The following is a 21,691-nucleotide window of genomic DNA, read 5'->3' as shown; positions in this document are numbered from 1 at the left end:
CTTGTATATTACTCTCGGCACTCGCTTCACTTTTCCATGCTTCTTTAACAACACATTTCTGTGTGGCATATGTTTCTCCACTTCTCTGACTTTATTTGTGCCAGTGCTTCCTCTAACAATCGTTGAATTTTTACCACAGTGAAGTTTTTTTTATTTTTATTTGATTAACTTCTCATTTTTTTTGTTTGTTGCCGTGTAATTTTTAATTTGTCATCATTTCGATGGTGTTAAAGTGGCACTGGTATGGTAGAAGCCTAAGAACCCTGTGACCATGTTCTTTACCTACCTGTGCCTTATTTTTCTTCACTGTTTCCATGAGCTCTGCCTTACATAAATTGTCCTGAATTTTCACATTGTGGCATTTCAATCATTTAACAATGTCAGCTTTTTTCGTTGCCATCTTTGGAACTTTACCTTTGTAACTCAATAATCTGTGGCGTTATTCATTACACTGACAGACAGCCGATTTAAGTTTTCCAGTAGCTGCGCCTTCAACAACTTTAGAAAACTATCATGGTTCATCTGCTCGTGTTAGTTGTTTGTTTTTGTTGATTTGTAAAGGAGGAGACAGTTCGGTAAGAAAGAATATGCAGTTCCAGCATGCAAGAATGCAGCCTTTTCCACTGGATCAGCAGGACTTCCACATATGATATCATCCGTCCACTCTTTACTGACAGAATGATCAATGCTTACCTAGGTTTCGTCGAGCCACACACTGTCTTAAATGGCGCTTTAATGATAGTTCTTAAATACACAATGTCATGCTACAATGTCACCTCTCTCCATTATAGCCTCTCTCCATTACAATTTCCCATACATTAATTTTTGTGCACAGAAACCTGAGGGCTCTGACAACCACTCAAAGACACTTTGCTGCATCTGAATAACTCTGCTTTGCGAAGAATAACACACAGCTTTTTTATGTTTGTATGTTTCTTTTTCTCTAGTAATATCCATATATACGGTGATGAACAGCATCTTGTTGAAAATAGTCCAAGTTTGTTACGTGTGGTTCTGTCCTCCTATTTCAGGGTGTCCACTGTTTGGATGAACCAGGCTCTTCCCTTCTGCACAGTATTTTTGATGACAGTATTTTTGTGGATCTTCAAGGTATCTGCAGTTCTTTTGACTACCTTCGTTAGAGGCAGTGGAGTTGCACCATTGTCTCTCTCTTTCTCAAAATATTCCCACACTGAGCACACAAACTCGTGTGTCTGACCATGCAAAACATGAAGAGGTCACTGAACTTTCCATTCAGCAGCCACAGTATTTTGCACACTTCCACAACAAACTTAAGATCTTCTGTAGCACCAGATAAACTCACCACATGGAGAAACAAAGCACACAACAAAATGGACCACAACTGTTTACGTTACCAGTCACGAGCGTCGTCTACAACTGGCTACAGTAGACACTACCTACAGTAGATACTACCTGCAGTAGCAGAGAGATTTGACAACAGTGAACGGAATAATTCTCTGATTGGCTGTTGCTATGGTGGTTGCACTATGAACAGGTAGACATCAGTCGCTTTCTTATTCTGATCCGGGTGTTGGCCTTGATGTCCTACTATAGGAGATATCTTCAGACTTAATGAAGATGTTGCTAGTTTATTATTTTCAGACTAAATGTGCTCATCTTATTGAAATTGCTGAACTGTTTGTTAGTAACTGTGCAGCAATTGAGACTTTACATCATCCAACCCTTATCAAAGATTGTAGATAATAATTTTTGAAGTAATACCGAAACAACCGCAATTGTATCTAACAGTTTATAATAAAAACACTCAGTCCAGATGAGAACAAATATTTATTTACAAGCAAGTTTCAACTGATTCCTTTTTGTACATACAACAGTCCCACGAGTTGGTTTAGTTTCCAGAATTTATAAATACTTGTTGCAATATGGACTGATTATCTTTGTTATAAAGATATCACTGCATAGCATTCGAGTGTTAGGAAGCTTGTGCAGCATAAGATGTGGTGCTATTTGCTTTATATCGCTTTTAAGGCACACGTGTGTAGGTCCCTTCCAGTATTCAAATACTCCTGCACCTTTCTTGTCAGTTTAAACTGTGTCAGTTCTGTATCCTCATAGTACTCCGCTGCTGCAATCTATGAGCATTTTTAGGGTCTCGTACCTCAGTCAGTAAAAACAGAAACCTTACAGGATTGCTTTGTTTTCCATCTGTTAGTCCGACAGTTAACAAACCTTTTTCTCAGGAGCAGATAGATGGATCATATTGAAATTCGTCACATAGTAAGGTATACGGTCCCTTGCTGGTGTAAAACATTTAAGCTTCTAAGTCAGTGCAATCAAAAGATACAGCCATTTATGTTACATAATTGAAACTCACAAACTCACTCATCAGAGCCTATAGGGTACTTCCAATTGTCCTAGAACCATGAAATGTGGCAAGAACTAGTGTTTCACAGAACAGATAAAGGGAAAAAACCTGAAAATTGTTAAATCATATAGAGGGAAACATTCCACATGGGAAAAATATGGATGTGTGTGTGTGTGTGTGTGTGTGTGTGTGTGTGTGTGTGTGTGTGTGTGTGTGTCCACCTGTCCTTTTTTCCCCTTAAGGTAAGTCTTTCCGCTCCCGGGATTGGAATGACTCCTTACCCTCTCCCTTAAAGCCCACATCCTTTTATCTTTCCCTCTCCTACCCTCTTTCCTGACAAAGCAACCGCCAGTTGCGAAAGCTCGCATTGTGTGTGTATGTTTGTGTGTTTGTTTGTGTGTCTATCGACCTGCCAGCGCTTTTGATTGTTAAGTCACATAATCACATCATCTTTGTGTGTGTGTGTGTGTGTGTGTGTGTGTGTGTGTGTGTGCGTGTATCGTGGTATTCAGTCCTGAGACTGGTTTGATGCAGCTCTCCATGCTACTCTATCCTGTGCAAGCTTCTTCATCTCCCAGTACCTACTGCAACGTACATCCTTCTGAATCTGCTTACTGTATTCATCTCTTGGTCTCCCTCTACGATTTTTACCCTCCACGCTGCGCTCCAATACTAAATTGGTGATCCCTTGATGCCTCAGAACATGTCCTACCAACCAATGCCTTCTTCTGGTCAAGTTGTGCCACAAACTCCTCTTCTCCCCAAACCGATTCAATACTTCCTCATTAGTTATGTGATCTACCCATCTAATCTTCAGCATTCTTCTGTAGCACCACATTTCGAAAGCTTCTATTCTCTTCTTGTCCAAACTATTTATCGTCCATGTTTCGCTTCCATAAATGGCTACACTCCATACAAATACTTTCAGAAATGACTTCCTGACACTTAAATCTATACTCGATGTTAACAAATTTCTCTTCTTCAGAAACGCTTTCCTTGCCATTGCCAGTCTACATTTTATATCATCTCTACTTCGACCATCATCAGTTATTTTGCTCCCCAAATAGCAGAACACCTTTACTACTTCAAGTGTCTCATTTCCTAATCTAATTCTCTCAGCATCACCCGACTTAATTCAACTACATTCCATTATCCTCGTTTTGCTTTTGTTTACATATATACATATATGTATGATGTAAATAAAATAGAAAGAAACTTCCACATGGGAAAAATATATTAAAAACAAAGATTCCAAGACTTACCAAGCGGGAAAGCGCCAGTAGAGAGGCACAATAAATAAAAACACACACACACACACACACACACACACACACACACACACACACACACACACACACACAGAATTTCTAGCTTTCGCAACCGACGGTTGCTTCTTCAGGAAAGAGGGAAGGAGAGGGAAAGATGAAAGGATGTGGGTTTTAAGGGAGAGGGTAAGGAGTCATTCCAATCCCGGGAGCGGAAAGACTTACCTTAGGGGGAAAAAAGGACAGGTGTACACTCGGGCACACACACACATCCATTCGCACATACACAGACACAAGCAGACATTTGTAAAGGCAAAGAGTTCCGGCAGAGATGTCAGTCGAGGTGGAAGTACAGAGGCAAAGAAGTTGTTGAAAGACAGGTGAGGTATGAGCAGCGGCAATTTGAAATTAGCGGAGGTTGAGGCCTGGCGGATATCGAGAAGAGAGGATATACTGAAGGGCAAGTTCCCATCTCCAGAGTTCGGATAGGTTGGTGTTGGTAGGAAGTATCCAGATAACCCGTACGGTGTAACACTGTGCCAATATGTGCTGGCCGTGCACCAAGGCATGTTTAGCCACAGGGTGATCCTCATTACCAACAAACACTGTCTGCCTGTGTCCATTCATGCGAATGGACAGTTTGTTGCTGGTCATTCCCACATAGAAAGCGTCTCAGTGTAGGCAGGTCAGTTGGTAAATCACGTGGCTGCTTTCACACGTGGCTCTGCCTTTGATCGTGTACATCTTCCGGGTTACAGGACTGGTGTAGGTGGTGGTGGGAGGGTGCATAGGACAGGTTTTACACCGGGGGTGGTTACAAGGGTAGGAGCCAGAGGGTAGGGAAGGTGGTTTGGGGATTTCATAGGGATGAACCAAGAGGTTACGAAGGTTAGGTGGACGGCGGAAAGACACTCTTAGTGGAGTGGGGAGGATTTCATGAAGGATGGATCTCATTTCCTGGCAGGATTTTAGGATGTCGTATCCCTGCTGGAGAGCCACATTCAAGGTCTGATCCAGTCCCGGGAAGTATCCTGTCACAAGTGGGGCACTTTTGGGGTTCTTCTGTGAGAGGTTCTGGGTTTGAGGGGATGAGGAAGTGGCTCTGGTTATTTGCTTCTGTACTAGGTGGGGAGGGTAGTTGCGGGATGCAAAAGCTGTTTTCAGGTTGTTGGTGTAATGCTTCAGGGATTCAGGACTGGAGCAGATTCGTTTGCCATGAAGGCCTAAGCTGTAGGGAAGGGACCGTTTGATATGGAATGGGTGGCAGCTGTCATAATGGAGGTACTGTTGCTTGTTGGTGGGTTTGATGTGGACGGATGTGTGAAGCTGGCCATTGGACAGATGGAAGTCAACTTCAAGGAAAGTGGCATGGGATTTGGAGTAGGACCAGGTGAATCTGATGGAACCAAAGGAGTTGAGGTTGGAGAGGAAATTCTGGAGTTGTTCTTCACTGTGAGTCCAGGTCATGAAGATGTCATCAATAAATCTGTACTAAACTTTGGGTTGGCAGGCTTGGGTAACCAAGAAGGCTTCCACTAAGCGACCCATAAATAGGTTGGCATACGAGGGGGGCCATCCTGGTACCCATGGCTGTTCCCTTTAATTGTTGGTGTGTCTGGCCTTCAAAAGTGAAGAAGTTGTGGGTCTGGATGAAGCTGGCTAAGGTGACTAGGAAAGAGGTTTTAGGTAAGTTGGCAGGTGATTGGCGTGAAAGGTTCAACCAAACTGCCCTTGTCAAAGATTTATTGTCCTACACTCGTAGTCTCTGCTGGAAATATCACTTTGCCACGAAGAAAAATAATCCTGATCCCACTCCTAATGATCCAACTCTCCAAGACACTATCCAAATTGAACCCTGCCTGGAACAGTTCCGTCCTCCATCACAGCGGGACCCACCTCCTCTTCCTCAAAATCGCCCTCTCCAAACCTTCCAGGAATTTCTCACTTCCAGCCTTGCCTCTCAATCTTTCTTGAAAAACCTTAATCCTACTCCCAACATCACCACAGCCGAAGCCCAGGCTATCCGTGATCTGAAAGCTGACCGATCCATCATCATTCTTCCGGCTGACAAGGGTTCCACAACCGTGGTACTTGATCGTCGGGAGTATATGGCTGAGGGACTGCGTCAGCTTTCAGACAACTCTACATACAAAGTTTGACAAGGTAATCTCATTCCTGATGTCCAGGCGGAGGTTCAAGGAATCATCAGAACCTTAGGCCCCCTACAAAACCTTTCACCTGACTCCATCAAACTCCTGACCCCACCGACACCTTGCACTCCTACCTTCTACCTACTTCCTAAAATTCACAAACCCAAACATCCCGGCCGCCCCATTGTAGCTGGTTACGAAGCCCCCACAGAACGTATCTCTGCCTACGTAGATAAACACCTTTAACCCATTACATGCAGTCTCCCATCCTTCATCAAAGACACCAACCACTTCCTCGAACACCTGGAATCCTTACCCAGTTTGTTACCCCCGGAAACCATCCTTGTAACCATTGATGCCACTTCCCTATACACAAATATCCCGCACGTCCAGGGCCTCGCTGCAATGGAGCACTTCCTTTCACGCCGATCACCTGCCACCCTACCTAAAACTTCTTTCCTCTTCACCTTGGCCAGCTTCATCCTGACCCACAACTACTTCACTTTCGAAGGCCAGACATACCAACAATTAAAGGGAACAGCCATGGGTACCAGGATGGCCGCCTCATATGCCAACATATTTATGGGTCGCTTAGAGGAAGCCTTCTTGTTTACCTAAGCCTGCCAACCCAAAGTTTGGTACAGATTTATTGATGACATCTTCATGATCTGGACTCACAGTGAAGAGCAACTTCAGAATTTCCTCTCCAGCCTCAACTCCTTTGGTTCCATCAGATTCACCTGGTGCTACTCCAAATCCCATGCCACTTTCCTTGACATTGACCTCCATCTGTCCAATGGCCAGCTTCACACATCCGTCCACATCAAACCCACCAACAAGCAACAGTACCTCCATTATGACAGCTGCTACCCATTCCATATCAAACGGTCCCTTCCCTACAGCCTAGGCCTTCGTGGCAAACGAATCTGCTCCAGTCCTGAATCCCTTGACCATTACACCAACAACCTGAAAACAGCTTTCGCACCCCGCAACTACCCTCCCGACCTGGTACAGAAGCAAATAACCAGAGCCACTTCCTCATCCCCTCAAACCCAGAACCTCTCACAGAAGAACCCTAAAAGTGCCCCACTTGTGACAGGATACTTCCCGGGACTGGATCAGACTCTGAATGTGGCTCTCCAGCAGGGATACGACTTCCTAAATCCTGCCAGGAAATGGGATCCATCCTTCATGAAATCCTCCCCACTCCACCAAGAGTGTCTTTCTGCCGTCCACCTAACCTTTGTAACCTCTTGGTTCATCCCTATGAAATCCCCAAACCACCTTCCCTATACCCTGGCTCCTACCCTTGTAATCACCCCCGGTGTAAAACCTGCCCTATGCACCCTCCCACCACCACCTACTCCAGTGCTGTAACGATGTGTGTACACGATCAAAGGCAGAGCCACGTGTGAAAGTACCCACGTGATTTACCAACTGACCTGCCTACACTGTGATGCTTTCTATGTGGGTATGACCAGCAACAAACTGTCCATTCATATGAATGGACACAGGCAGACAGTGTTTATTGGTAATGAGGATCACCCTGTAGCTAAACATGCCTTGGTGCACGGCCAGCACATCTCGGCACAGTGTTACACCGTACGGGTTATTTGGATACTTCCTACCAACACCAACCTATCCGAACTCCGGAGATGGGAACTTGCCCTTCAGTATATCCTCTCTTCTCGATATCCGCCAGGCCTCAACCTCCGCTAATTTCAAGTTGCCGCCACTCATACCTCACCTGTCTTTCAACAACTTCTTCGCCTCTGTACTTCCACCTCGACTGACATCTCTGCCCGAACTCTTTGCCTTTACAAATGTCTGCTTGTGTCTGTGTATGTGCGGATGGATATGTGTGTGTGCACGAGTGTATGCCTGTCCTTTTTTCCCCCTAAGGTAAGTCTTTCCGCTCCCGGGATTGGAATGACTCCTTACCATCTCTCTTAAAACCCACATCATTTTTTCTTTCCCTCTCCTTCCCTCTTTCCTGAAGAAGCAACCGTCGATTGCGAAAGCTAGAAATTGTGTGTGTGTGTGTGTGTTTTATTTATTGTTCCTGTCTACCGGCGCTTTTCCGCTTGGTAAGTCTTGGAATCTTTGTTTTTATATTAAAAACAAAGATTCCAAGACTTACCAAGCGGGAAAGCGCCGGCAGACAGGCACATGAACAAAACACACAAACACACACACAGTATTACTAGCTTTCGCAACCGATGGTTGCTTCTTCAGGAAGGAGAGGGAAAGACGAAAGGATGTGGGTTTTATGGGAGATGGTAAGGAGTCATTCCAATCCCGGGAGCGGAAAGACTTCCCTTGGGGGAAAAAAAGGACAGGTGTACACTCGCGCGCACACACACACATATCCATCCGCACATACACATAGACACAAGCAGACGACTTCCTAAAATCCTGCCAGGAAATGGGATCCATCCTTCATGAAATCCTCCCCACTCCACTGCTTGTGTCTGTGTATGTGCGGATGGATATGTGTGTGTGTGTGTGTGTGTGTGTGCGAGTGTACACCTGTCCTTTTTTTCCCCGTAGGGAAGTCTTTCCGCTCCCGGGATTGGAATGACTCCTTACCCTCTCCCATAAAACCCACATCCTTTCGTCTTTCCCTCTCCTTCCTGAAAAAGCAACCATCGGTTGCGAAAGCTAGTAATTCTGTGTGTGTGTTTATGTGTTTTGTTCATGTGCCTGTCTGCCGGTGCTTTCCTGCTTGGTAAGTCTTGGAATCTTTGTTTTTAATATATTTTTCCCATGTGGAAGTTTCTTTCTGTTTTATTTACATCGATGATGATGCGAAAGCTAGTAATTCTGTGTGTGTGTTTATGTGTTTTGTTCATGTGCCTGTCTGCCGGTGCTTTCCCGCTTGGTAAGTCTTGGAATCTTTGTTTTTAATATATTTTTCCCATGTGGAAGTTTCTTTCTGTTTTATTTACATCGTTATATATATATATATATATATATATATATATATATATATATATATATATATATATATATATGATGTAAATAAAATAGAAAGAAACTTCCACATGGGAAAAATATATTAAAAACAAAGATTCCATGACTTACCAAGCGGGAAAACGCCGGCAGACAGGCACAATGAACAAAACACACACACAGAATTACTAGCTTTCGCAACCGATGGTTGCTTCTTCAGGAAAGAGGGAAGGAGAGGGAAAGACTAAAGGATGTGGGTTTTAAGGGAGAGGGTAAGGAGTCATTCCAATCCCGGGAGGGGAAAGATTTTCCTTAGGGGGAAAAAAAATATATATACTGTGTGCAATGACTGTGTAAGTTGTACTCATGTTTTTGTAAGTCGGTAAGAAAAATATTTCATTCAATCTTCTGTCTCTCTCTACATGTATCAACTGAAGTCCCTTGCTTTCTTGTTTTTGTATGCTAGTTTCGGAAACTGCTGTAGAGATTTTGATACGGTCTTGGAATAACTGGGACCGATGTCTTGCCAGTATCGATATCGATGACAAAAATCAGAAAAATTGTCTGTCCCAAAATGGATGAATATCTATGTACGTCATTAAGTTTGTATGGAACCCTCAGTGTGAGTTTCCTACTCGCACTTGGCCAATTTTTGGTAAATGATAAGAAAACTTTCTTACTAGCTGTTTGTTTTTCCGCTGCAGCTCCAGATCTTTGAAGGTGTTCTCCCTGGTTCATTTTTTTGACATGGTAGCCATTTCTTATGAACGGAATTCTCCAGTGGTTTTCTATTCTTCTTCCAAGTATTGCGACCCACAGCTTGTTTTTAGTCCAGTCTATTAATGTTGAAATTAACTGCTTTTGTTACACTTGGGATGACAATCGGAATTTTTTGTACCTTTCTTTCTGTATGGGTGGACTTTTTGGATATAAACGAACTTGACCAAAAAGTTTTGAGATAAGATTGGTGTGAAAAAAATTGAAGAGTGTGTAATAAAATATTGGGAAAGACATTAGATATGGAGAGAAAATGAATGGGGGAAACAGAGAAAGGGAGGTAATTGAAAAGAAAGGTGAAGCAAAGGTAAAGAAACTGTGGTGAAGCAAATTCATTTTACAAAAGCAAAGTGCAGGGTGACAGTTATTGAACTACATGAAATAAAATAATCATAACTTCTGAATGGTTTGGGTTAGGATGTTCAGACTGCATGGTTGGCTGTGGGGCATGGTGGGAATTAGTATGCACCCTATTGTTTGTTTTAGCCTATTTTCATTTGGATGGGTTCGTCAATAAGAAAATTTGGTGCATTTGGGGGACTGAGAATCCGCATTTCGCGATCAAGAAGTCTCTCCATTCCTAACGGGTGTCTGCGTGGTGTCCATTGTCCAGTCACGGAATAATTGGTGTGATATTCCTTGATGACACGGTGACTACCGAACGGTATTTGAAGCTTCTGGAAGATTATTTCATCCCAGTGTTTGATGTCCTGGGGGAACACTTCGGGCACCGCATTCTGGCTCTGGGGTACCCAGAGGCCACTGACATGCACCTTTATAGGATGCCATATTCTCCAGATTTGAACACATGCGTCTCCTTTTTATGGGGCTCTATTAAAGACAAGGTGTACAGCAATAACCCCAAAACCATTGCTGAGCTGAAAACAGACCTTCAGGAGGTCATTGACAGAATCGATGTTCCGACACTTCACCTGGTCATGTAGAATTTCGGTATTTGTCTGCACAACATCATTGCCAGTGATGCCAGGCATATTGAACATGTCACAATCTAAATCTGAATATCTGGAATTCAGTATTCAGTTTATTCACCATTGACCACTTACAGCAGAATATGTCTGAACATTAGATATAAATTAACAATAAAAGATTTAACAATTTAATTCTACTTCTTTTAGGAATATTCTTATATACTAATGTCAGTGAGTATTTCAAAATATTCTGTTATCTTATGAAATGGGTGTTTTAGTAACCAGTCATAAATCTTAGGTTTGAAAATGTGACTGGTCAGTGATCAAGCAGATGCTGGAAGTTTATTGAAGAGTTTTAAACTCATTATTTTGTGTGATTTTGTAGTCTTTGTGAGTCTGTGTCTTGGTATGTCGAAGTCCAGTTTGCCTCTGGTGTTGTGAGGATGTATGTTCTCGCTGGTCTCGAACTCATTTAAGTTGCTTTTGACATAAAGCAGTGCTGTGTAAATGTATAGATTCATAACAGTTAATATAATGTGCTTGTTAAAGAGGGGAGGCAGTGTTCCTTAGGCTTAACTTTGCTCAGTATTCTGATTACTTTTTTCTTTGAATTTTCAGAATTTCACTGACAAAGCAAGAATGTTCCCATAACAATATACCGTAGGAAATGTGTGATTGAAACAGGCCAAAATGTACCACCTTTAGATACTCATCAGTGACTACGTCTGTCAGTCTCCAGATGACATACGAGGGGGCACCCAAAAATAGCCGGAATTTCTTTCTAGACAGCATATACTTTATTATTTTAAAATAAAACCTTAATCTCCTTCGAAGTACTCTCCATTAGCATTAATACATTTGTCCAAATGTTCATTCCAGTGTTCGAAGCACCTTTTAAATTTGTCCTCTTTGATACCTGCTAGCTTTTTCATGACTTTGCATTTTACATCCTTCACATCCGCAAAACGCTAAGTCTCTTTTCATCCTCGGGAATAGGAAGAAGTCCGAGGGTGCTAAATCTGGCGAATAGGGCATGTGTGTCAAGGTAGTTGCCTTCGTTGAAGGCAAAAAGTGGAGAACGCTGAGAGCCGTGTGCGCGGGAGCGTTGTCGTGACGCAGGAACCACCCGCCCCCACAAAGCCGGACGTTTTTGCGACAAACTTCTGCGAAGCCGTTTCATGGCCTCCAAATAGAATTGTTGGTTTACTGTCTGGTTTTCAGGGACAAATTCACTGTATGATCCCTTTGATGTCAAAAAAACAGATCAACATCGTTTTCACATTCGATTTCACTGGTCGAGTTGAGCCAGGTGACTTCCATTGTGGTGACTGTTGTTTACTTTCTGTATCTTACCCGTAGCACCATGACTCATCACCTATAATGATTTTGTTGAAAAAAATGTGCATCATCTTTGAATGTGTTGTTCATTTCAAGGCAGGCTTGAACGCGACGATCCCTTTGATCTCTGGTAAGGAGCTTCGGCACGAATTTTGCTGCCACTCTTCGCATCCCGAAATTGATGGTCAAGGTGCACTGAATTGAGCTCCAGGACAACCTGGACAAGTTCTCGAGTTGGTAGATTGCCCTGCGTTGATCTTCTCTGATGAGGTCAGGGATTTTGTCGATGTTGTCTTTGCTTCGAGCAGTTGAAAGTCGATCGGAATGGGGCTGATCTTCAACCACCGTTTCTCCCTTTTTAAACCAAGAAAACCATTCGTACACTTGCGTTTTACTAAGAGCATGGTGTTTGTAGGCTGTCTGAATCATCCCAACAGTTTCTGCTGCGTTCTTGCCCAGAAAGAAACAAAACTTCAGTGCCACACGTTGTTCATAAGAACTAGCCATTTTCTCGTGTCACGTCTGCACTGTACGCACACTCAAATAACTGCCAAAGAAACCACACTTCTTACTGTTGGGTGACACCGCGTGGCAGAATGACTCGGCAGAGCTCCTCCTACAACCCTCTGGCGGCGCAACCTGCTACTACAACTGCACGATGTGCAGCATTACGATTCCAATTACTTTGGGGTGCCCCCTCGTATAATGACTTTGCATGTTGAATAAAGTGTGTGCATGCAGTAGTTAGTAACCAATTTATGTTTTTATTTATTTATTTATTTATTTTATTTTTTGTATAGTTCACTAATTGTCCCCCTGTATGTGTTACTGATTTTTTCCCTTTATCTGGGCAGTTATGCTTGTGTCTTGTTTTGAGATCTACTGTGTGTTAAGAAAGAAAAGAAAAAAAAGAGCAATGCTCTCAGTTACCTCCATAACCACAACCTCAGAAATTGCAGCATACTTCGAAGAAATAGCCAAATATTTGTGACAACACAGTTGGGCTATTAGGATGATGATGATGATGATGAAAATAGTGATACCACAGACAACATAAACAAAAAAGACTGTGAAGATAAAAATTCATGTAAACCATCTCGTTTTGTTTATTTCATTTCTCCTTGTATTACCAAAATGTAGACAATGAATAAATGACATAATTTTAGAACAGATGCATTGTTCACTTTTTAGGCATGTACCTTACGTCCATAAAAGTTTGTAATTTTGATTAGTCAGAACATATTTTTTCTCAAGGAACCCCTGTAAAAAAAAGGGGGAAGGGTTGGCTTATAATCAGGCAAATATGATATATTTAATACTGCAGCATTGTTGAGGTTTGCTTCCTCAGCAGTCTACATCCAAATGCTTCGCTGTGTGTTTACTGTCTAATATTGGATTTGGATTCCCGTCTTACTTATGGCCATGAGTGTGTTACATGTCTTTTGTTCGCCCAGGCTGACCTTGCGTTATATTATCAAACTATGGAAAATCCAGGATGGAATGATGACAGTATTATGAAAAGGATAGCTTGCTACTTACCATAGCTAGTGGAGACTGTTAAGTCTTTCTGTCCTTTACATAATACTGAAAAATTATCTGCCTGTCATTATTCTTTTAAGCACTTAATTTACTTAGTTTGTGCTAAATAACCACTATTTGTCTGGATATGCATGTAAAGATCTTTTTAAAATGTATTGACGTCTTCTGTGGACTGTCTCTCGTACAGTACACAATCTGAAACCTGTTGACACAAAAAAGTTACACAGTGAAATAATCATACACAGCGGGTAACAGTTTCCCCTATTGTAATTTTTGGCAGTTAGTGTAGGTAATTAATCTTTGACAGTACTACGTCCATGGGTTCCATTGATGGAGATTCTTTCATAATTTTTGAAACCATAACTTTTATGAGCATTTCTTCAAATTCCAGAACATGGGAAGCCAGAAGACAAGTCTCAGATTATCCTATCTGTAAGGGGAAAGGTGCTGGTGCTTTCACAACACAAGTTTGCTTCCAACGTTGTAGAAAAGTGTGTCACTCATGCTACAAGAGCTGAGCGTGCAGTTCTGATAGAGGAAGTCTGCAGCTTCAATGAAAAGTGAGTTATAATCTTATCATTACAGTTAAATTTGTGTGTGTGTGTGTGTGTGTTTCTCAGGCACCATAGTTGCAGTACTAAAGGTGTGATTTGATTGATTTGTGTATTTACTACTGCCAACCACCACAAAAAAGAAACTTGTGTTTATTTTGGTGTACAGGTACAGTAAATTGGTAGAGGACAAAACCATCCTTCTTACTGTTAAGACGTAGATATGTATATAAAGAACGAATTATCAGACATTTTATCAGTAAGAGCACATTTTCTGTAACTTTATACTGTTTGTTTATTTTGGTTGGTGTGAAGTGAAGTGTTTCCATCCTTCTATTAATAAACATTTCCATTGATTCTTCTTCATTTAGAAGTGTATGATTTTTTTCATTGAGTTGTACTGGGACTCCACACTATTTCCAGAATATCATCAGCAATTTGTAGTACCATAGTACAATGCAACTTATTCTCCCCTTTGCCTTCAGTTGCCAGCCTTCTTAATTTTCTTTGTACATGTACGTGTACAAAAATTTTAAAAATCGGAAACCAGTCTCATGCACTCCTTGTAAATTATTATTCTCCAAAATGTCAAATGTATAATAATGCATGTAACATATTCATGATTAAAAACCAGACTCCCCTTATCTCCTAACATTAGTATAAAAAAGCTGGGACAACATTAATATTGACCTGCTCCAATAAAAATGTGAGCAGAAAGGGAATATGGATAGTTATAATGGTGATAAGATATAATTAAAAGCTGGTGGATTGCCTTTCGTAGTCTAAAAATCGATCATAATATCACTGGCTGAACTGGACTTCACTGCTCTACTGTAGCAAACTGTAAACAGTGTGATTAAAAACACAGTCGAGTCATTACAAAGTGTTTGCTGGTAAATGAGTTTGAATGGGAGATTTTGTTGATGTGGGAAGACTATGATTTGTAGTTGTGTGCGCTTATATTTTATTACCAAAATTATTACTTAATTTTCTGCAAATGTCAGTATGGGTTTCATATTTCAGTGAGAGTTGTTGCATATTTTTCTCATTTATCAGTTTAACATTTACTATTAGCATACATATAACTACACATGCAGATTTGTTAGATATCAGCAATAGATAATACAGTCTGTATATTTCAGAGATTGATGTATTATATAAAGGCAATAGATATATATATATAATAGACTCTTAAATACTGTGTTTTCTTTTCTTTTCTGGCAGTGCTTTGCATGTTATGATGAAGGACCAATATGCTAACTATGTTGTACAGAAGATGATTGACGTATCGGAACCTGCACAGCGCAAGGTTCTTATGCACAAAATTCGACCACATCTGAACTCGCTTCGCAAATACACGTATGGCAAGCATATAATTGCAAAACTTGAGAAATTTTTTATGAAGACAGCATCAGCAATGGGAGTTGGCGGCCCCGTCGTTGTGAGTACTGATCTCGGCCCCATAGGCCCACCGAGCAATGGTGGTCTATAGGGATACACATCGGGCAGCATACTGCCAGAGCATCTGCCTTGTATGTACTTTTAGTATAAGGTTTGACCTTACACTTTTAACGCAAGTTTTGGAAGAAACTGATCAGCACATATGAATTTTCAGTGAAACGCATTTATTTTAATTTTTTTTCTAAGTTGTGACATTCTCACAAAAACTGCTCTGGAAGTAATGCATTTGGATTTTGTATGTAATGTATCATCATCTTGGTGATGATCTGTGTGAAGATGTGGATATTTGCAAGCATGAGATAAGTCTCGCCGAAGAATGTGAATAAGATAAGAATCAAAGATAGGCACAATTTTATTGGTGTAAATACTGTTTTGCTGACGTTAAAATTAACAGTCATTCATTTAACCTGTGAAAATATTACAAAATGAAAGTTATGCAGCTTATATGGCATATCTCATGAGATACAATCTGGTTTATAGACAACTGATTGCTGATAACTGAAGTAAACTAGGTGAGCAGTGTGACGGGAGTATTCAAATATTTTCATATGCAGTGAGTATTGTGTCAGCAAACAATCAATTTACAATAAATAAAAATTCCTGTATACTGTTGCTTGAAACAGCATGCACTAGTAGGCATGTTGCAGCCTAGGAATACAGTTATTTTGTTTTAGACTTTCTTTTTTTAGGAGCCATTTAACTATGTAATTTCTTTCTGTTACAATCAAAACTAAATGACTGTATGTAAACATTTAGTGGATAAACACAATGAAATTAGTACTGGAAGGCATTGGAAATAATAACTGGAACGTGACATGTCTTCTGCAGGAGAGAATGGAGTTCACATTCGCAAACACTGTTTTCACATGGGGAAATAATTATTTTAACATAAATAATTTCATTAAATGGAACATCAAATTGTGATAAACCCCTCAGGTAATAGTTGCTAAGGGATTTTAAAGAAAACTAAGAAAACATTTGTAGTTATTGAAATTTAAGAGAAGATGGCAACAGTAAACATTAAATCTTTTTTAAAGTTTTTGTCATATATTTACTGATCTTGAGGCAAAACAACACACACACACACACACACACACACACACACACACACACACACACACACTGCTAACATGCAGAGGGAATGAAAGTGGTTATGACATCAGTCTTAAAAATTGATGTATTTAACACAAGACATGAGGTTGTAGTATTGAAAACAGTAAACTCCATGCTACCTTGCTGGTTATTTCTCTGTCTGTCTTATATATTTGCTGTGGATGCTTAATATCATTGTTAAATTAATGATTTTGAATTTTACTGTAGTATTAGAGCCAAGGTAAAAGGGCTACATGCCTTTACTGAACTGGTGTAACTTTCAAAGCTCACAGTTCTGAAATTAATTCCTTTTTGGGTATTATTCTTATTTTGATGTACATACAGATATGCTACCGCTGTGGATGTTTGAAATTGGTGTTTTTAATGCATTTGTTTTTATGAAATGAAGTAAATGCATAGAATATATATAAAGAGCCATTATATTGATATATTTTGGATGAGTGTTTACAGTGGCTCAGCTTCCATTGCAGGAAGTTCTTCAGTCTGTGTCACTCGATACTTTCCCAGAGTGATTGTATGTAGAAACCAAATCCCAGTTTTTTAACAGTGAATTGTAATAATATGATATGTACAGTTGATAAAATATTTGTACCAAGATTATACATACATATATATATAAATAACTTGTTATTAATTTCTTTGTAAGTAATATCTGTTTAACAAAAATCATGTCAAATAATGAACATATGCCATATTCAGAATGTAAAGTGTACAGGCAAAAGACAAAAGTACCTATTTTTCATAATCAGATTAACAATAAAAAATAAAAGAGAACAAAAAATTCTTATTCAAAGAAAAAATATGAAATGGAAATGTAGAACTGAACATGTAGCATAACAGGAGCTGCGTTCATACCTATATAAAGCTACATGGTTGAGCACTTGTGACTGCAGACAGTTTTTATTCGTGACACAAGTCCCTCTGAGGACTTGCTATCCATTTCATATATTTGAGTTTTTAAAAAGATACACGTTAATAAAAACAACTTCTTCGTGTAAAGGATTCTTCCTGGATACTTTCAACTATTCTGCTGAGCACAACCTGGATTAACTGTCAGATATATTTATTTCTACTGTTCCTTAAATGTGCAACTAAAGATAATTAACTCTTTTGTCTACAGGTCCCTCTCTAAGAACATTTTTACTGTATGTTTCACAGTGGAGTTATAAACCCTTAGAAGTTATTTTGTAATTTGCACATTATTATTTGTATGTAATGTATCCATTTACAGTGTTCGATAATTTACCTCGTTAACATTTGGTCATCCAAATTACACAAATGAAAATAAAATTTAGTTACTTATGTAGTTTCATTTTGTGTAGTTGCTCTTAATTTCTGTTTATATATTCTTGGAATTATCTTTCTTGGGCTTCTTTGGAGATGGTAAACTGTCTTGACATCCAGCTTACTTTTTGTTGTAGTGTATTTATGTAATTATTAATGTCATAAAATTACCGTTATTGATACATCTCATAAGAGTAATGGGTGCAGTACCTAATTTACTCTTCGTGATAGCTTCAGGACAAGAGTTCTATCAGCTCTTTGTTACATTCACTTGTTGTAATTTTCTGTTTTTAAACTGAAGTTGATTAGTCATTATTTGAAAGAGGGATCTTGCTTGGTTTGGTACAAGAGAGGTTTTTTCAAAAAAATATTTTGATAACCAGACAACAATGCTTGAAGGGTCTTGCTGGATGGTTTCGGATTTACCTAAGTGTTGAATAATACAGTGATAGATAATTCATTTACCTCATGGAATTTCTTTGATTGGGAAATCTGATAAGTTCTGGAACTAAATATAAACATTTTCTGAAATGAAAGAATCCCTGCACGTACTTGAATGTTATTTTTTTCTTTGCATAAGGAATGTTATTTCAATGTCGGGAAATTGCAAGACAGTGTCTTTATTTTCTAAATGACTAAATGTTCTGCAGTCATGACCTTGCTGATAAAGGAGCACACAAATGGAAAGTAAGATCTTTTGCGAAACGTTTGTGTGCTCTCTGTGACAAGTTGGAGCTCGGATGGAAAATTTGAAGTAGTAATCATAGGTAGTTCCCAGTTTTTATAAAAGGGATTTGTTTACAGAAGGAATAAAATCTCTCCATATGCTAAATTGAGCCCTCTTTTCAAAAGATAATATATTTCAAAAAATCCTGTGTATCACTGTGGAACTGATAGAGGTATTACTGATCAATTCATAAAGTAGTGTCTGGAAGCAATCATTATTGACAAAATTATAGCTATTTTGTGTGTTCACATTCCATAAATTTTGTCACAGTTGTTGAAGAGTGGTTCCCTTTCAATTAAGGTTTGTCAGATGATATGTGAACTGTAGTTCACAAGTACTCCTGTTCTCTGTATGCCCGTACTCCATGGCATCATGTCACACCTTATTTGTTTTTTAACTGTGCTTGTACCCAAGGTACATTACTCAACATCTTTATTCATAAATCCAGTAGGTGAGGAGACAGTGCACATAAAAGTATTACTACATATTTAGGTTTTTCTGTGGTTTTCTTTTTTTTTCTTCTTTTTAAAATGCTCTTGCTGCTCCTCTTTCAAATCACCAGATGGAGCCTGTGTTCTGCAGCTCATAAGAGCAATTTTCATATTCATTTCAGCCGTTGTGCAGCAGAAAAAATTCCTTTAATCTATCTGATGTTTTAAAACATATTATCTGTTTGTATTACGGCTTGAATTTTGTAGATTTGCGGCATGCTGGTTGCTAAATTTTTTCCTGTCTGTCATTATTACTGTATATTTTTAAGGAAAAATGCATGTCAGTCTGAATTTTAAATGTTTGTGTAAGTAGTCACATAATCCCAGTCAGTCACTTTCATGTAAATAATTCATTATTTCATCCATTTTGCCTCAGTCTGTGAATGTTTTCATGAATGTAAGCATGATGTCTATGTAATTGATAGTTAATCATTATAAATAAATATATATTTAAAGTTTCATCAAGACTGATGTAAAGGATTAAAAAGTATAAAAATAATGTGAAATGAAATCTATTGATCAAATATTCGCATTTGTATAATGTATGTAATGAATGGTTTGCACAGTTTTGGTGTTTATATATTGTAAAAAAAAATATAAATCAGCTAATGCAAATGCTTGTATGAAAACAATTTAGGCTGTTTTGTACGTAAATATAAATAAATATATACATATATTCTGTCATCCATTCCTATGGAAACTTTTCCATGTGTTTTAAATGTAGAAAAGAAATGTTTAGTTTTTATATCATTTGTGAAGCACATCCATTACTTAGTGCACATAACATATATATAAACTGAATGTAAATTGTGTGTAAATCTATACATAAGAGTTTTAAGTGCATCTTTTTCTATTGTTAACATGGAAGCAGGGTTTGACAAAGATATTGCTTTTTGTTCAAAACATGATGGATCCAGTCAGTTGTTTCCTTCACTTGACGTTGAATTCAGTAGCCAGTGTCCTAATATTATTTATTTATTTTTTTGCATTCACTGGTTCCATTTAAAATAAAATGACAACTATTTCATGGTTTGTCCCCAAACACATAAATCACACACAATTCCAGTATGTACACTGTTGGGTTTACACCTGTGTCCAGTAGCTGTTTTCTTTTATACACATTTTACATAATTTCCAAATTGCTATAAATGTGCTGACACTTTCGGCCTTGAAACTGCTGCCAAAAACCGTTTTTACTGCTTAGTTAGTGCTGTAATCACAAAAGTGGAGAAGATCAATTATTTTCCAGAAATAAGATAAATTACATAATGTTTTTATCAGTATTCATCTGTATTTTTTAAGAAATTGTCCCCACAGGTGTTACTTTACAGGTGTTTCATTATCTTCAAACAAAAGTGGTCATTCATTGTCATTTGCAACACATATTAGCACTCTTGATACAGATTGGGAAAAGTGAGTAATGCAGTAGTTTTTCTATTAGCATTCAACACTGCTATCAGCATTCTTACCATTTTTTTAAGACAGTGAAGGCAATTCATTATCTTCATGTGGTTAAAAATAGTGTTTGTTTACATTATTTATGGATACTCTCTGTATCCCTTTTTTTAAATATGAAATAGTTTTAGTTGTATGTAGATTTTTGTCAAGTCCCTATTGGGTGTATCATTATATATAAAAGCTTTTTTTATAATTTTGTTATATTGTATAAATGTCATGGAACCCACTACATGACCAGCAAACTCTTAGTTGTAATCCACTGGATCCTACATGGAGAAGGTGTAAATAGATCTGTATGGTAAGCAGGATTGATTTTTTTCTGTATCTAAATTCCTAAGTTTTTCAAATGTGTTTGTGGATTAATCTCTGTAGAAAACTTATTCAAGTGACATGTATATTGTTGTACAAATGTAACAATTTACTTGTGAGTAAAATAAACTTTCTGTAATGATCATTTAATTCAAGGCAATAGGCTCTTTCAGTTTGAAATCTTTTTAAACATGTGAAGTAATGGTGTAATTCAATTCTTAATAATACTGCACTATTATATTTCTCCATGCTCTTCCATTTCCATGCCAGTTTTTGCATTTTTGTATAGTTCATCCATTTAATAGCATTTCTTTCTCGTCACTTACAGTTAAAATTATGGGTACAGTTATTACTGCATTGCTTTGGAGTGAAAAATAAGTGGAAAACTGATTTCCTGACATTCAAATGTGGGTTAGTGGAGGAGTTCCAACATGTTATCATATTCAATATTATTGGGAAATACATTATTGATCAGTGTTTCATGGAAAACTTCACACAAGTATTTTTATATGTAACAACATTAAACAACTGAAAATAAACTAGTAAAATAATTTGTACTTATGTTGTCAGAGCACAGGAAGAAGTCATATGTATCCAGTTTTTTTGCGTGTGTGCCATTCATTCATTCTTTCGTATGTTCTGTTCCATAGTTCCTAGTGTAAAGTAGAATCTACAGGAATGTGGATCAAGCCAAGGTGCACATTAACAAAAGGAAGAAACAAACATGAAAGCTGCATTAACAATTAACACTGAAGACATATGAAACTCATTACTAATTATATGAAAAACAGTTAAGAACGACTGCTGCCTTACACCCTATACTATGTAGTTGCAATTCATCCACTTCCATTTCTTTAGGCTTTTATTGTTTGAAAAACTGACAGAGCTTCTAAGATCATTCTGGAATTTGTTTCATTTATTCTTAATTTACATAAGAATATCTTAAATTCAGAAATAAAAACCTCGTATATTGTGGTTCTAAAGGAGTGAGTGACATTTT

General features: G+C 38.6%; 1 protein-coding gene across 15 annotated transcripts in view; it reads left to right on the top strand.

Annotated features, from left to right (window-relative positions):
• The window catches only part of LOC126335395 (pumilio homolog 2-like), a 550,606-nt gene extending 529,765 nt beyond the window's left edge, over positions 1-20,841 (top strand). For all 15 annotated transcript variants that reach the window (XM_049998621.1, XM_049998625.1, XM_049998620.1 and 12 more), the window contains 2 exons: positions 13,689-13,857; positions 15,073-20,841. In XM_049998621.1, coding sequence (XP_049854578.1) covers positions 13,689-13,857; positions 15,073-15,340 — 437 coding nt within the window. In that variant the 3' untranslated portion in view covers positions 15,341-20,841. The remainder of the gene's footprint in view (positions 1-13,688; positions 13,858-15,072) is intronic.
• Positions 20,842-21,691: the final 850 nt, after the last annotated feature.

This window comes from Schistocerca gregaria, chromosome 2 (assembly GCF_023897955.1).
Source record: "Schistocerca gregaria isolate iqSchGreg1 chromosome 2, iqSchGreg1.2, whole genome shotgun sequence".
Classification (NCBI taxonomy): domain Eukaryota; kingdom Metazoa; phylum Arthropoda; class Insecta; order Orthoptera; family Acrididae; genus Schistocerca; species Schistocerca gregaria.
This window is presented reverse-complemented; position numbering and strand designations above follow the sequence as displayed.